General features: G+C 34.7%; 1 protein-coding gene across 2 annotated transcripts in view; it reads left to right on the top strand.

The window, feature by feature from the left end:
* PAXBP1 (PAX3 and PAX7 binding protein 1) overlaps positions 1-14,216 on the top strand; it is a 32,225-nt gene extending 18,009 nt beyond the window's left edge. Inside the window, exons 9-18 of one of the 2 annotated variants that reach the window (XM_069472334.1) lie at positions 1,047-1,146; positions 1,244-1,359; positions 2,938-3,137; positions 4,202-4,346; positions 5,010-5,131; positions 5,916-5,992; positions 6,342-6,408; positions 10,193-10,339; positions 11,247-11,401; positions 13,042-14,216. In XM_069472334.1, coding sequence (XP_069328435.1) covers positions 1,047-1,146; positions 1,244-1,359; positions 2,938-3,137; positions 4,202-4,346; positions 5,010-5,131; positions 5,916-5,992; positions 6,342-6,408; positions 10,193-10,339; positions 11,247-11,401; positions 13,042-13,159 — 1,247 coding nt within the window. In that variant the 3' untranslated portion in view covers positions 13,160-14,216. Of the gene's footprint in view, positions 1-1,046; positions 1,147-1,243; positions 1,360-2,937; positions 3,138-4,201; positions 4,347-5,009; positions 5,132-5,915; positions 5,993-6,341; positions 6,409-10,192; positions 10,340-11,246; positions 11,402-13,041 lie in introns of those variants that run through there. The other variant, XM_069472335.1, reaches the window with a different exon arrangement.
* Positions 14,217-14,874: the final 658 nt, after the last annotated feature.

Below are 14,874 nucleotides of genomic sequence, written 5' to 3' on the forward strand. Positions count from 1 at the left end.
GAGAAAAGACCCTGGGACACTAACAGCTGGGAGTGCCCAATAAAAGAAATGGCTTTCCTACCCAGTGGTGTGTTGGAGTTGCTTGTTTTAGACAACTCCCAGCTATGCACACAGAGCTTCCAATCTTGCTTTTATATGTGAACAGGCAGTTAACAGTCATCATAAAAACCAACACAAGTAATAGAACAAAAGGACTGAGGAAAAAGACAATGTTGACAGCAGCAAAAAGCTTTAAAACGTAATTGAAATGTTTTAAAGATAATAGAAGGTATCTTACTCAATACCAGTATAGAATGCTATAGAAGAGCAATATTGTAAGAATAAGAACCAACTCTTGGAAACTAAAAGTATGGTAACTAAAATATAAATTTAAATTAGAAGAATTGGAATCTAAAGCTAGAAAATTACCCTAGAAAGATTTTTTCTTTTTAAAAAAGGCCAAGTGTGCTATGAAAGAGTAGTGTTTGAGAATGTGTAAGTTGGTCCTACTCAGATACAGTTTTCAATCTATACTTTTGCCTTGTTCTAAAAGTATTGATAGAGTAAATTTCTACAAAGCAAAATTAGAATAAAAGAGAATAAATTATTAAACTCTTGCAACAAAGCTGTTTTCTTATGTTTTCCTACCTACGTTTCTTTGCTCCCATTTCATGTCATTCAACATGTGATGCTTAAGTTCTTCCTTGAAAATGTAATCTATTATTTTTCCCTTTGCACAGGTAATTTTTATTTTTAATTTATTTGGTCGTCATGATAGCACAAACTAGTCTTGTTACTTAGACATAAAAATAGTGAGTAAGCTCAGTTGCATTTGTGTAGGGTTGCCGGACTCTTAAAAAAGAAATCAATTCTTGAACTTTTCTACTTCTTTTCATGGGAATGCAGAATAACACTGAGATTTGTTCTAACTAAAAACCTACCCAGTTATTGCAGAATTCTGCTGTTGAGATTAGCAAACAGTCTATCATAATGGCTTATTCTGTGCAAACTCTTTCCTCGAGATTGTTGAAGGAAGGCTTTTAATTTTAACCATTGCTGTTTTACAGATAAAGCTCTGATGGCACCAAATCTTGATTCCTTTGGACGAGATCGGGCACTGTATCAAGAACATGCAAAACGCCGGATTGCAGAGCGGGAGGCCAGGAGGTAATTCTAAAAGTACTCTGTTTGGGAAATGCTTGCTTTGTTTGGGAAGGGAGGAATCTTTTTCATGTGATTTGGAAACTTCACGTTTGTTATTTAGGACTCGTCGTAGACAAGCCAGAGAGCAAACTGGTAAGATGGCAGATCACCTTGAAGGCCTTTCCAGTGATGACGAAGAAACTTCTACAGATATTACTAATTTCAATCTGGAAAAAGGTTAGACATTTATTTGGAAATGAAACATGTTGTCAATTTGGTTTCTACTTGGGTGTGGTTTTTACCATGAAATGGTTTGGATCTTTGTGGCCTCTACATTAGAACCCAAACACTTTTTTTTAATTGCAAAAACTTGTACCCATTTTTATTAGTGAATATCATGATGAATTCTCAAAAATAGGGATTACACCTTGTCAAAGGGTTTACTTAGTACTTGAATGATAAATGATGTTATTCTTCAGTAGAATTTTAAGTGACCAAAATATGTGTCAGATTCTGAGGGCAGCTCTAACTTCAGCCTATTTGGGCTGAAAAGGTAAAGCTTGGCAGTAGACCTGAGAAAAACTCCTGATTTATAGAGTCATGAATCATTTGAACCTAGAGGAATAGTTAGTATTATGTGTGAGGCATTTCCAGAAGGATCTCCAAATAAAAGTCTTCATTTCCCACCATAATTATTTGTAATTATATTGCCTCCAAGCCATTTGAAACTTAGTTGGAGAATCTTCTTTTTCTCCCACTTTTTTTATGGTAAAAATTCCTAAACATACAGAAAAATTTCAGGAATAGCACAGCAGTCACCCATATTCCTATCCCTCAGATTGAACAATGCTTAATTTTCTTCAATGGCATTCACAGAAAACCTCTTTTAGAACTGTTTTTTTGGGGGGTTATTTTGTGGTTTTCATTTGTATTTTCCAAACCAGGAACCACCCAAGGTTCATGCTCTGCATTTGATTGTTACATTTTTTCATCTGGAATAAATGGGTATCCATGACTACTCTGCACATTCACACGACCTTATTGCTTGTTTAGGACATTAACTTTTTGAAGAGACCAGACCACTTGTCTTGTAGAACATCCTACATTCTGGATTTGTTTGTATGTTTCCTCATGGTATTGTTCAACTTGTTCTTCCATTCATAGTATTTCTTGTAAATTGAAAGCTAGGTCTGAAGGTTTGATTAGATTCAGGTTAAATTTTTTTTTTTTTAGCAAGAATACTTAATACAGGATGCTGTTTCTTATGTAATAGCACATAAAAAAATGTTAGATTGTCCCACTATTATCGATGTTACGATTGATCTTCTGATGAAGTTTGTTAGGACTTAATCTCTCCATTATAAAAGATTTCCTTTTCCCAAGTCATCTGAGGCATCATATTAATATCTTATTCCCAAATAAATTTTCCCTTAAAGATTCTAGCATCCATTCAGCTGATGCTTGTCTGTGTCAGTTATTACTAGCGTTTATTCACAATTAATATACCAGGTAACTGAAATTTGAACCATGTTTTTAGGGCACAGATATTATTTAGCTAAACCCTGGTAACAGAAAATTGTGCACATTGAAACTGTTCAAAACGAGGACTGGCTGCACCTTAGATTGCATAATAGACAAAATGAAACCTAAATTACCTTTGTTTGTCTTTTCTTCTAAATTGTGATTAATAGCCCTTTGTTAATGAGCCTATCTGATCAATAGTAAGGCTACAAAGAAAACACTGAAAGTATTGAACTGTTTTTTCCTACTTCATTCTAAGTTATGGTTCTCTGTGGGGTTTTACATTGTTTTTAGATCGCATTTCAAAAGAATCCGGCAAAGTTTTTGAAGATGTCCTTGAAAGTTTCTGTTCAATCGACTGTATTAAAGCACAGTTTGAAGCATGGCGTTCAAAATACTACATATCTTATAAGGATGCTTACATCGGCCTTTGTTTGCCAAAGTTGTTCAACCCCCTCATAAGACTGCAGCTCCTCACTTGGACGCCTTTGGAGGTGGGTGGCTTCTGTCACTGTTAGAAAGCAATATAACCTGATGTCTGGATAGTATTAATCTCAGAGTTATAGATAAAGCTTAAGCAAAACATTTTTCAGGGGAAATTAGGCACAGGCTATAATTAATTAATGCAGATTGTATCTGGGTATAATCTTATGATCTTTCCTTTTAAATTTCATACCTTACCAAAAGAGCTATCTGTTGCTTTTCATTTGATGCATAGTTCCGTTCTCAGTCAGCTAAAATTTTATGTAGTGACACTGGAATATGAACATGAGTACAAAGAACTTGGTCCTTTGATCCTAGAGGAACTTAGAACCTGATGGGAAAGTGCAGTGAAGCAGTTACAAAATGAAGACCTGGACTAAGTCAGCGGTAATGGAAGTTGGAAGGGTGAGACGTTGATAAACTTACGAGGTGGAATCAGTAGGCCCCGTTGGCCTGGTATATAAAGGAGAGGACTAGGATTAGACTGTATAGGTAGGTCTAGTGGTATGTTTACAGTATGGTTTTGGAAGTTATCAGCATATGGGTAGAGCTGTAGACATGATTAAGATTGGCTGGATTGAATGTATAAACTGTAAGAAAAGAAGGCTGAGCCTGAAGCCCTGAAAACACAACTGAAAAAAATGTGAGCTCTGGGAAGCATTCAGCACACAGATCCTGGGTGCTCTTTGCCAGACCTTGTGAAGTTTTACCCTGTGCATGGGTGTCTTGGTAGACAGCAAAGGCTCAAGGCTGTGTATATTTTGGAGTTGTTTTTCCGTGTAGCCCACTCCTGTCCCTTAGCTTCCAGCTCTTGTCAGCCTCCCTAAACTCCATGTTCTGTTTCCTTCACTCAGCAAGACTGCTCTGCTATCCTGAACCAATAGCTCACCTCATTTGATTCTTTTCTTTCATGTGGTGCTTGTGGTTCTTTGTCGGAAAGTGGATTTCATATTTTGTCCAGTTTTTAATTGTTTACAACCAACAGCTAAATCCAGTCCCTATTACTCTTATTATGGCTGAAAGCAGAAATGGCCACTATTTTAAATGTTTGGGTAACCATCTTAATATTTTTTAGGCAAAATGTCGTGACTTTGAGAATATGCTGTGGTTTGAGTCTTTGCTGTTTTACGGATGCGAAGAAAGAGAGCAAGAAAAAGATGATGTAGATGTTGCACTACTACCTACCATTGTGGAAAAGGTGATTCTTCCTAAACTAACAGGTAAATCTCCTGTTTTCTGAGTTGAACATTCAGACACATTGGCTTTTCCAAACCTATTTTTAAGAGAGTTTTTAATACAGAGCATATTTTCTCATAGAAATTGCCTGATAAATGATGGTTACTGTATGGCCCAGAGATGACTAAAGGGTAGGGTGTTCTTATTGTGGGACTTGAAGACCCTTGAGGTGGGCCTGTGGGAGTAATTGATCAATGGTTGAGTTTTAGAGACTCAAAGACTGCCTGGAGCAAAACTGAATACGTAGTTAGAGAGGGGATATGCATTTATCTGGGGAGCAGTTTCGTCAGTTCCTCAAAGATTAGGAATCATTGATACAGAAACCTGTATTAGAAATAAGTTTCGAGTTTAGTTAGAAATTCTTGCTGCTGAGACATCTCAATACAGAAATCCTTTTCCCCTCAAGGTTTATTTTCTCTGAGTAGCAGAAATAGGAAGACTTTATTCTTGCTCCACATCCCTCCCCTATCCCTCAGAATTCCCCTAGTTAATAGGACAAAGAAGACTGACACTTACATTGTAGAGAGAAAGGAAAAATAAATTAGAATTGGCATTATAATTAGAGGACTGCTTGATACAAATTTAAGTAAGCTATAATTTACTTCTGTATATCTGTATCTCAACATATCCTATTTTTTTCTTAATAGTGATAGCTGAAAATATGTGGGACCCTTTTTCTACAACACAGACTTCAAGAATGGTTGGAATTACACTAAAATTAATAAATGGATATCCTTCGGTAGTGAATGCAGAAAATAAAAATACACAGGTAATGTAATTATTATCTTTGGGAGGCTTTTTTTTTTTTTTTCCTTTTTCTATTGAAAATCAGCAAAAGTTGAAGAACGAGTGGTTATTCTAAACCAACTAGAAATCTGATTCTCCCAGTCTGGTCATCCAGGCTTTTAATAAGCCTGAAGTGTACAAAATTTGAGATACTAGTTTTCATTTAAAAAAATCTACATGGAAGAAAGATACTGTCAGTCAGCCTCTCATTTGTACTATTTCTCACCACCACTCCCCCACTCCCAATTCAACTAATCAAATGTCCCTTTCAGATCTGTATTTTTTGGGAAGGAGAAAAATGTAAAACTACTAGAATGGTTAACAATTAATTTAAATGCTAAAACATTTAAACAGCATATAAAAGGACTAAGTATTATCTTATAACTTGTTTCCAAACTTAAAGCTGATGCTTTCCCTCAGGGGACATTTTATATTAGCTATGTAAACATGGAGAAGGTGGGTGCTCTGTATTATTGTTGAATTTTCTCTGACTTCATTTTGAGAAGAACCAGCTTATGCATCTGATCTTTATACAGTAGCCTAAGAGATTGAAAAATTTCTAAATAGCTTTATTGCTTGGTAATTGTTGAGGAATGAACTAATAGATTAGTAATTATTAATGACATAAGGACCTTCAATGAGGAAAATAAAAAATTTTAGAAAATGATTCACTCAAAATTTAGTACTCAATTATATGATTTTGAATATGGCTTATTTTTGTTATCACAGTCCTTATTAAAATACGTGATCTACTTTTAACTCTTCAGGTATACCTAAAAGCACTTCTATTGAGAATGAGAAGAACTTTAGATGATGATGTATTTATGCCTTTATATCCCAAAAAGTAAGTAACTCTGAAGAATATTAAAAACAATATTCTCCATTATCTTTCAGAGAAGGCTTCTGCAATTCTGGAAAACTGCTTGAAATGTAGACTTTACCTATGTAGTGTAAGCCAGTGTTCCAAAGAGATAGCACAGTGGGAACATTGTTCCCATAAGCAGAATAATGCGGTTAATACTCTGTCCTCCCTCAGTGTTTCAGAATAAATTTCCATTGCTTTTTATCTTTCAGAATCTAATTATTTGAAAAACCTACCTGTTTTACTTATAGAAAAACCTTTTTTTGTAGGAATCATATGGCAGCTACTTATAAAATATTTGATCATTGTGTTTTTCTCTTTTTTTAAATAGTGTCTTAGAAAATAAAAATTCTGGGCCTTACTTGTTTTTTCAACGACAGTTTTGGTCTTCGGTTAAGGTATGTGTCCATAGGGTATCTAAAAGACTTCAGATTTTGTTTGACTTCATATTATATTTCGAAAAGTATTTCAGTTTTTTATTAACTCCATAGGCTTAGCTTTATTTATATATACAAAAATCTCCATTTTGCTAACTAATTTTTTTCCAAAAGTTTATTCAAGTTTGATGTTTCAACAAGAGACAATGAATCCTGGGTTTCAAAGTAAGGTCCAAGCTTCTCAAGAAAATGCCTAACTAAGCCACAAGTTATGCAGTAAATAGAGTACAGCAGTCCCTCCATATCCACAGGGGATAAACTCCAAGACCCCCCAGTGGATGCCTGATACTGCAGATAGTACTGAACCCTGTATATACTGTGTTTTTTCCTATTTATAGGTACCTATGATAAAGTTTAATTTATAAATTAGGTACAGTAAGAGATTAACAATAAGTAATAATAAAACAGAATAATTATTAACAATGTACTGTGATAAAAGTTATATGAATGTGTTCTCTTTGTGTCTCTGTCTTTCTGAAAATATCTTGATGTACTGTACTGGGTAACTGAAACCGCCGATAAGTGGGGGACTGGTGTCCCAGGTACTCTTCTAAGTTTGGGGGATATAGCACTGAATAAGATAGAAGGGGGGAGCCTTCATGGAGTTTACAGTCCAGCACAATTGGCCCACAGTGAATAAGTAATCACAGGTATGATGAGTTGTGAAACGGGAAATTCAAGTTAGGGGGGAAGCATATGACAAAGGGCACAGAGACCTTGACTATCCAGTCCCAGAAGATCATTTTTCACCTGAGGAAGTGCAGTTTAGATTATTAGACCAGAGGAATAAATAGGAGTTGGCCCTGAAGTGAAAGAGAAGAGGCTACATTAGAGGAACTGAAGAAAGTATAGGGTGGCTAGCGTTAGGGAGGGGGTTAGGTGTCCAGATGCTATAGGATCTAGTAGGTTCTATGGAAGTCTTTGTTCTTTATCTTAGAAGTTGTAGGAAGACACAGAAAGATTGTTTATTCAGTTTTTTTAAGGTATAGTTTATATACAGTAAATTTCACTCTTTTTAGTGTATAGTTCTGTGAATTCTGATGAGTGAATACAACCATGTCATCACCACCAAAATCAAGATATGTAACACTGTTGTTCCCCAAAATTCCCCATGCCTCTTTTTAGTCAAGCCCACCCCTAACCCCTGGCCATCTCCCAATCTGTTTTTTTTTTTTTTTTTTTTTGTTGAGACAGAGTCTCACTTTGTTGCCCAGGCTAGAGTGAGTGCCGTGGCGTCAGCTTAGCTCACAACAACCTCAGACTCCTCGGCTTAAGCGATCCTACTGCCTCAGCCTCCCAAGTAGCTGGGACTACAGGCATGCGCCACTATGCCCGGCTAATTTTTTTATATAGATTTTTTTTTTAGTTGTCCATATAATGTCTTTCTATTTTTTAGTAGAGACGGGGTCTCGCTCAGGCTGGTCTCGAACTCCTGACCTTGAGCGATCCACCCGCCTCGGCCTCCCAGAGTGCTAGGATTACAGGCGTGAGCCACCGCGCCCGGCCCCAATCTGTTAATGTTCTGTGGTTTTCTTTGCAAGAAATGTCTTATGAATGGAATTATGTAGTAGGGAGTCTTTTTGAGTCTGGCTTCTTTCATTTGACATAACGTATTTCAGATTTGTCCATGTTGTGTGGTTGTACCAAAGTTGGGCTTTTTAGTTTTGTATCCATTCCCATATTAAAGGACATTTGGATTGTATTCAAGTTGGTATAATTATGAATAAAGTTACTATTACAGTGTTCTGAGTAATAAGGTTTCATTTCACTTGGGTGAAACAACTAGGCAAAGCCATTTTCTGAAGTGACTGTATGGTTTTACATTCTTACTAGTATTCTATTAGTGTCCTAGTAATTCCTCACTGTCAGCACACTTGCTGTTGTCAGTGTGGTTTTTTTTTGTTTTGTTTTGTTTTGTTTTTTGGTCATTCTACTAGGTGTATAGTGGTATCTCATTGTGGTTTTCATTTGCATTTCCCTAATGTATTGAGCACATTTTCATGTGCTTATTTGCTATCTGTGTATGTTTTTTGGTGAAGTGTCTTCTCAAATCTTGCGCTCATGTTTTAAGTTGGGCAGTTTTTTTCTTCCTGAGTTTTGAGTTCTATATTCTGGAAAGAAATCCTTTATCAGGCAAATAATTTATATAGATTTTTCAGTCTGCGGCTTGTTTTTTCATTTTAACAGTCTTCCATGTACAGAAGTTCTTAATTTTGATGAAGTCCATTTATCATTTTTTCCTATTATGGATTATGCCATATCTAACAAATCTTTGCTTAACATAAGGCCACAAAGTTTTTCTCCTATTCTTTCTTCTAGAAGTTTCTTAGTTTTAAGTTTTACATTTAGGTCTGTGATTTATTTCTAGTTAATTTTTATTATGGGGTATGAGGCTTCAATTTAGGTTCATTTGTTCCAGCACTGTTTGTGAAAAGGCTATTCTTTCTCCATTGAATTGCTTTGTGCTTTTGTTAAAAATCAGTTTACCATATATGTGTGGGTCATGGAAGGGTTTAGCAGGGAAGTGACATAAACAGATCACCATCTTTAAGATTACTCTGTCTGCATGTGGAGATAATGGATTGAAGTAGTAGTAATGAAAATGGGAACTAGTATTTATTGTATATTTACTAGGTGCCAAGCACTGTGCCACACCTTTTATATAGGTTGTCTTGTTATGTCCTCAGAACAGCTCTGTGAGATACACACTATTTTTTAACTCTACTTCTGGGACAGTGAGGCACAGAACAACCTGCCCGGGGTCATTCTGTTGTTTGTGGTAGATATGGGAATCTAACTCAGGCCAGTCTGACTCTTGAGCAGCTCTTTGCAACTGGGAATCATACCTAATACCCTAAAGCTTCCATTGTGTATAATAAATTCTCTTTCCTTTGCATCTAGAATGGTACTAGCTATGTATTACCCTTGGGAAAATTTAGTAAAGAGTCACTCAGATCATTTTCTGTAGGTTTATTTATTTCTCTTGCCGAACTCTGTTTGAGAAAGGCTACTCCAGAACTCTTGCCCATAATCACTGAAGTGACTGCAGGGTTTAGAAAGAGATGATGGCAGCTTAGATTAGGGGGTAGCAACCAGAACTGAGAGAAACGGACAGATTTGATGGCGGTAGAATCAAACAACTTGAGGGAGAGGTCCAGAAATATATCCAGGCTTTTGGCCTGAGCAGTTGGATAGATAGTGTTAGGAAATAACTGGGAAATTCTTGTGGTAGGATGGATTGGGCCTTCCATTTTATGATAATGGCTTTCATTTTATATGTATTGAGCTTGAGTAGCTTAAGATGTCCAAGTGATAGAGCGTGGTCCAGGTTCGTGAGATCTGGTAGTCATGCAGTGTGGTAGTCAGAAAGAGAATCTCCCATCTTTTGGGGGGAGGGTCATAGGACTAGCTTAGGCATAATTTTGAATGGAGGAGATACTTTATCTGAATTAGCATTGCCCTGTAGTACTGTTTACAATGATGGAAATGTTCTGTATCTGTGCTGACTAGTATTATGGCTACTAGCCATGTGTCTATTTAAATTTTAACTAATGTAAAATTTAAAATTCAAATCTTCAGTAATTCTAGAAAATATTCAGACCTTTGAAAGTACTTACTAGTATTTTGGCAAGACATTATCTACTGTATTTCATATGGTATTTTACTGTGTAACTAATTTACTTTATACCTAAATTTAATTGCTTAACATTGCCTCTCAGTGATTTTTTTCCCCCCTTCTTTCTAGCTATTAGGGAATTTTCTTCAGTGGTATGGCATTTTCTCAAATAAAACTCTTCAGGAATTATCAATAGATGGCTTATTAAATAGATACATTCTCATGGCTTTTCAGAATTCAGAATATGGAGATGACAGCATCAAAAAAGCCCAAAATGTAAGTTAAATGACATACAATGTAGTTTTTAAAGTACATAAGATAAGATGAATTAAGTTTTCTTTATTTGAAGAAAATTCGGGAATTTTATGTAACCCCCTTTGATGATTGGACTTACGTAAGGTTGACAATCAGTTTACTTTAGGTAGTTCCAAACCCCCATAGCATTTTTCACATAAAAATGTGTACTGTAATATCTATCCATCTATCTGTATCATTATTTTTGTAGATATTAGTAAAAGTTTTAATTTTTTTTAGGTATTAGTAAAGTTTTAATTTTTTGTAGTTATTAGTAAAAGTTTTAATTCTGGAATAATAAAAACCTTGTTATCTATCTTAACCTCAGTCTGGGCCAGCTCGGCTCCCACGACTGCTAGCGTGGATGCCTATTTGTGGAATTATTGCGGGGGTGTCACAATTTCATATTTATAACTGCACATATTTTTATATCAAAAGCTGCTGATAAAGGAGAACTCAGTTCATTTAGGGCATCCTGGAAGGCTGGAGAATGAAGCAGTTGGTTATTCATTTTATGTTATTAATTTATTTAAATACCAGACAAATTATTTGTCTTTTGCTTCGAGTACCTGACCCATCAGTTGGAGTAAAAATTCAGGTATAGTTAATGTAGGAAGTCAGGTTTAAACAATATCCCTTCAGAGTAACTTACAGCTGAATAGCAAGTCTTCTAGTTAAATACGTCATGCCCATTATCTAGGCTTAGCTTTTAGATACTTACTTTTCTTTGTATAATTTAATTTTTTTCATTTATTTTTATATGTATATATATTCACGCAGTACAAGTGTAATTTTCCTACACTGATACAATGTATTATGTTGAAGTCAGGGTAGATGCTTTCATTTATTCTGTTTTAACTATTTTATTTTGCATCTTTTTTCTCCATAGGTAATCAGTTGTTTCCCCAAACAGTGGTTCATGAATTTGAAAGGGGAGAGAACTATTTCTCAGTTAGAAAACTTTTGTCGATACCTTGTACATTTAGCAGATACAATTTATAGAAATAGTATTGGGTGCTCTGATGTGGAAAAAAGAAATGCAAGGTAATTTTTTGTAATTACTTGATGAAATGGTAATCTAGAGTTTCTTTAGTTGTCATCAGATTTTTGTATTAAGATGTTTTAAGTTAGAGACATGTTTATATTTTAGTTTAAATTGTATGTTCACTCAGTATTATAATCCTACCAAAATGCACATAATCTTTCATTTATCTTTTTTCAATATGCTATTTATCGAGGGTTACAAGGAATGAATGAACCATTATCTTTCTGTGGACATTAATATTGTGGATGTTCATGTAATTTTGGGATAAATCTCTAGTGTAAAAAGTAAATCATAACTAGTACAGTTTGGAAAAAATTTCCTTTTTAAAGCTTTGATTTCATGTATCTTCCTAAAATCAAAAGTTTCAGTTTTTGTTTAGATCACATCATTGGTCATACCTCTATAACAAAACATTTTTCTGTTCCCTCATTACCCCTTCTTGAAAAGAACCTTATTTTCTTGTAAGAAAATTTGCTATCTTCCACAAAAAAATTAAAAGCAAAGTAGATGGTAAAGATTTTAATGGTAAAATTCTTCGACAGGTGATTTTGGTTTATGTTTTTATTTTGTTCTTAGTGTATATCATTTTGGTTGTTATTTCTTGGCACTAATATTTTTTCTCAGTGTGTTGTTTTATACTTGATAAATTTTATCACATTTTAAAACTTTGATTTACATATATTTAACAGTATTTTTGTTGGGGGAGTTAAATATCAACAAACAATTTACTTTTCTACAGAAAAGAACTTTAGCAGCTATTTAATTACTCACTCTGGTATGCACATAAAGTAGATTTCATGTGGGTTGCAAAATTTTGCAAATTATAATCCTTCCCTAAAAGTTTCTTACCATAATTTTTTTAGAGAGGAGACAATTAATAATGTCACATTGTGTGTTGTTTCTCATGAGCGGTGGTTAAAACAGTCATTCTTATCTTACAAGTATGGTCCCTGAAGAGCAGCAGCAGCATGGCCTGGCAGCTTGTTAGAAGTGCAGATTATCAGACCCTACTCCAGGCCTGCCACATTAGAATTCTGGGGTGGGGCTGTGGGTGATCTGTGTTTCCCCAGCCCCCTCGGTAATTCTGATCTGTGCTGAAATTTGAGTTCATTTCATAAGAAGGCAGAATGACGTCTGGCTCGGATGATAAGGAATACCATATTATGCTATATTTTGTGAATTTTGAAGGAGTAGAATTTAAGCTGGATTTTGATGGATTGGTGATGAAGACACACAAATATAATTTGTGTTCTAGGTGTACTCCATAAGAGCTGGTTTGGGAAGGATTGGGAGACAGGGCTCTGAAGTAGTTTGCAAATTACTTTCTTTTCTTTCTAGATATTAATGAAAATGATTGATCTGAATGAATTTTGTTTTGTTATGTTTTGTTTTGTTTTGTTTTTAAAAATGAGTCCCCTGTCTCAGGGCTAGTTGTTTAAACATATGTTTTGTTTCACATGGATACATATTAACTTTTTTTTACATGCTGTAGCTTGCATCTCTGTTTGTTTCCTTTTTTAAAAAATGTATTCTCAGAAAATTTGATTGCAAAGTCTCTAAAATGATCATAACATCAATAACAAATTTTCCCTTAAATGTACTGATTAATGAGATGCTGTTACATTTTTTTCTCTTTTAGGGAAAACATAAAACAGATAGTTAAACTCCTTGCAAGTGTTCGAGCTTTGGATCATGCTATGTCTGTTGCAAGTGACCACAATGTGAAAGAATTTAAGTCTTTGATTGAAGGAAAATAGATCTGAGACCGAAAAGCCTATTTGCTCTAGTACCATTCCCAATGTATAAATTTTGTATATATGTAAAGTTTCTTAAACTGTAAAATACTGATTCTTGTTTTAATACAAAAAACATTATATTCAATACTGTGTCCTTAAATGAAATTTCTTCAGAATGAAAGGAATTCAGATTATTTCTAGGAGTCAATGAATGTTTTCTTTACTGCCTGTCATACTTTGTTTACAGAAGTATTTTGTATGGTCATTCAAATTAACCCTCTCAACTAGTTAATTGTCCTCTGTAAACGATGTGTGCAGTGTAAATTATGTAATTATGCATATATATATATATATTTATATCACCATGGACTTACTTTCACACTGGAAATTTGTGGTGTTTTTCTACAGAGGAAGCCTTTTAACAGCAGAAAATTATCCAGTAGCAAATTGTCTTAGGGAAATTACTACACTGTTGCAACAAAAGGGCTGGCAAGTGACTAAATGTTCATCACCTTTTGGTTAGCGTTGCTGTCACTGTAGCTGTGCTGCCTTAAAATTGAGAGCTGAGTTGTGGACTTAGTCATTGAGTGAATGTTGAACATTCTTCCTTGAATCAGCATTAGAGTTAAATGGGTTTAATGTGAATGCTAAATGATATATGCGACATAGTTTCAAATGGAACATAGCAGTTTAAGTTTTGAAAATAATAAACCCACAACCTAATTGCATGGTTTTGGGCTGACTGTCCTGTCTCATTCAAGATTTTATTCCCTGCCCAGCTTACAGATACATGCATTTGAATTTTAGTAGTCTGTCATTATATTTAAAATCCCACATATGTGAGTTATATATGCAATAAAGAATACGCGTTGCTGATTCACACCCAGGCAATTTAATATCCATGGTCTTCTATAATGTTTATACCACATTGTAAATATTCAGAGAACTTGTTTTAAAGTTTATGCTTTCTGATTCTGTGATTTTCAAAAGAGGAACTTTTTGGAAATTAAGGACTATTGTTTGATAATTATATATGTAATTAAGCTTTAGCCAAGCATTAAATTAATTTTTAAATATATCCTTTGTTGTATTTTCCTGGTGACTAATTTTACAGTATTTCAAATGACTCTCACAAAGTGAGATTATTAGCAGGTCCATGGTGTACGCTTTCTTGGTCAAGACAAATAATATTTAGAATAGTGTCATGCACTCTGCTCCGTCAATTTTATCTCATCCTTACATATTCATTCTGGATGAATTTTTTGTTACAGCTTAGTAGCCTACTAAGTAGAAATAAAGTCAGAATATGTATTCTTACCATCAGTGGAATAAAATATGTAAACATGCATATACATCATATGCAGATCCTTTTGGCTTATGTGTTTCCAAACTCATTAGACTGATAACTCTTCCTATATCTTCTTTTAAGAACTTTTACAATAAACTTGGACTTTTTATCTTATGAAATTGAGCAGGCTATTAGGGTTTCGGGAATGGGTTTGAACACTGCACTAGAAATTTGATGTAAGGTGAATTTAACATAGAACTGTGCATAAAACAAGTGGTTTTCATGTCACCAAGAAAGTATTATTCCTGAAATAGCTTTCCCTTTCTTATGAAGGGAATTGTCAAAAGGTAAATTCAGAGGGTTACATTTTGATAAAACTGAAGTTTTGCTTTTTATTCTTTTCTCTTGGAGTAATTATCGGAATTAACTCCAAAATAGGTGAGGAAGG

Source organism: Eulemur rufifrons, chromosome 7 (genome assembly GCF_041146395.1).
Source record: "Eulemur rufifrons isolate Redbay chromosome 7, OSU_ERuf_1, whole genome shotgun sequence".
Lineage (NCBI taxonomy): Eukaryota > Metazoa > Chordata > Mammalia > Primates > Lemuridae > Eulemur > Eulemur rufifrons.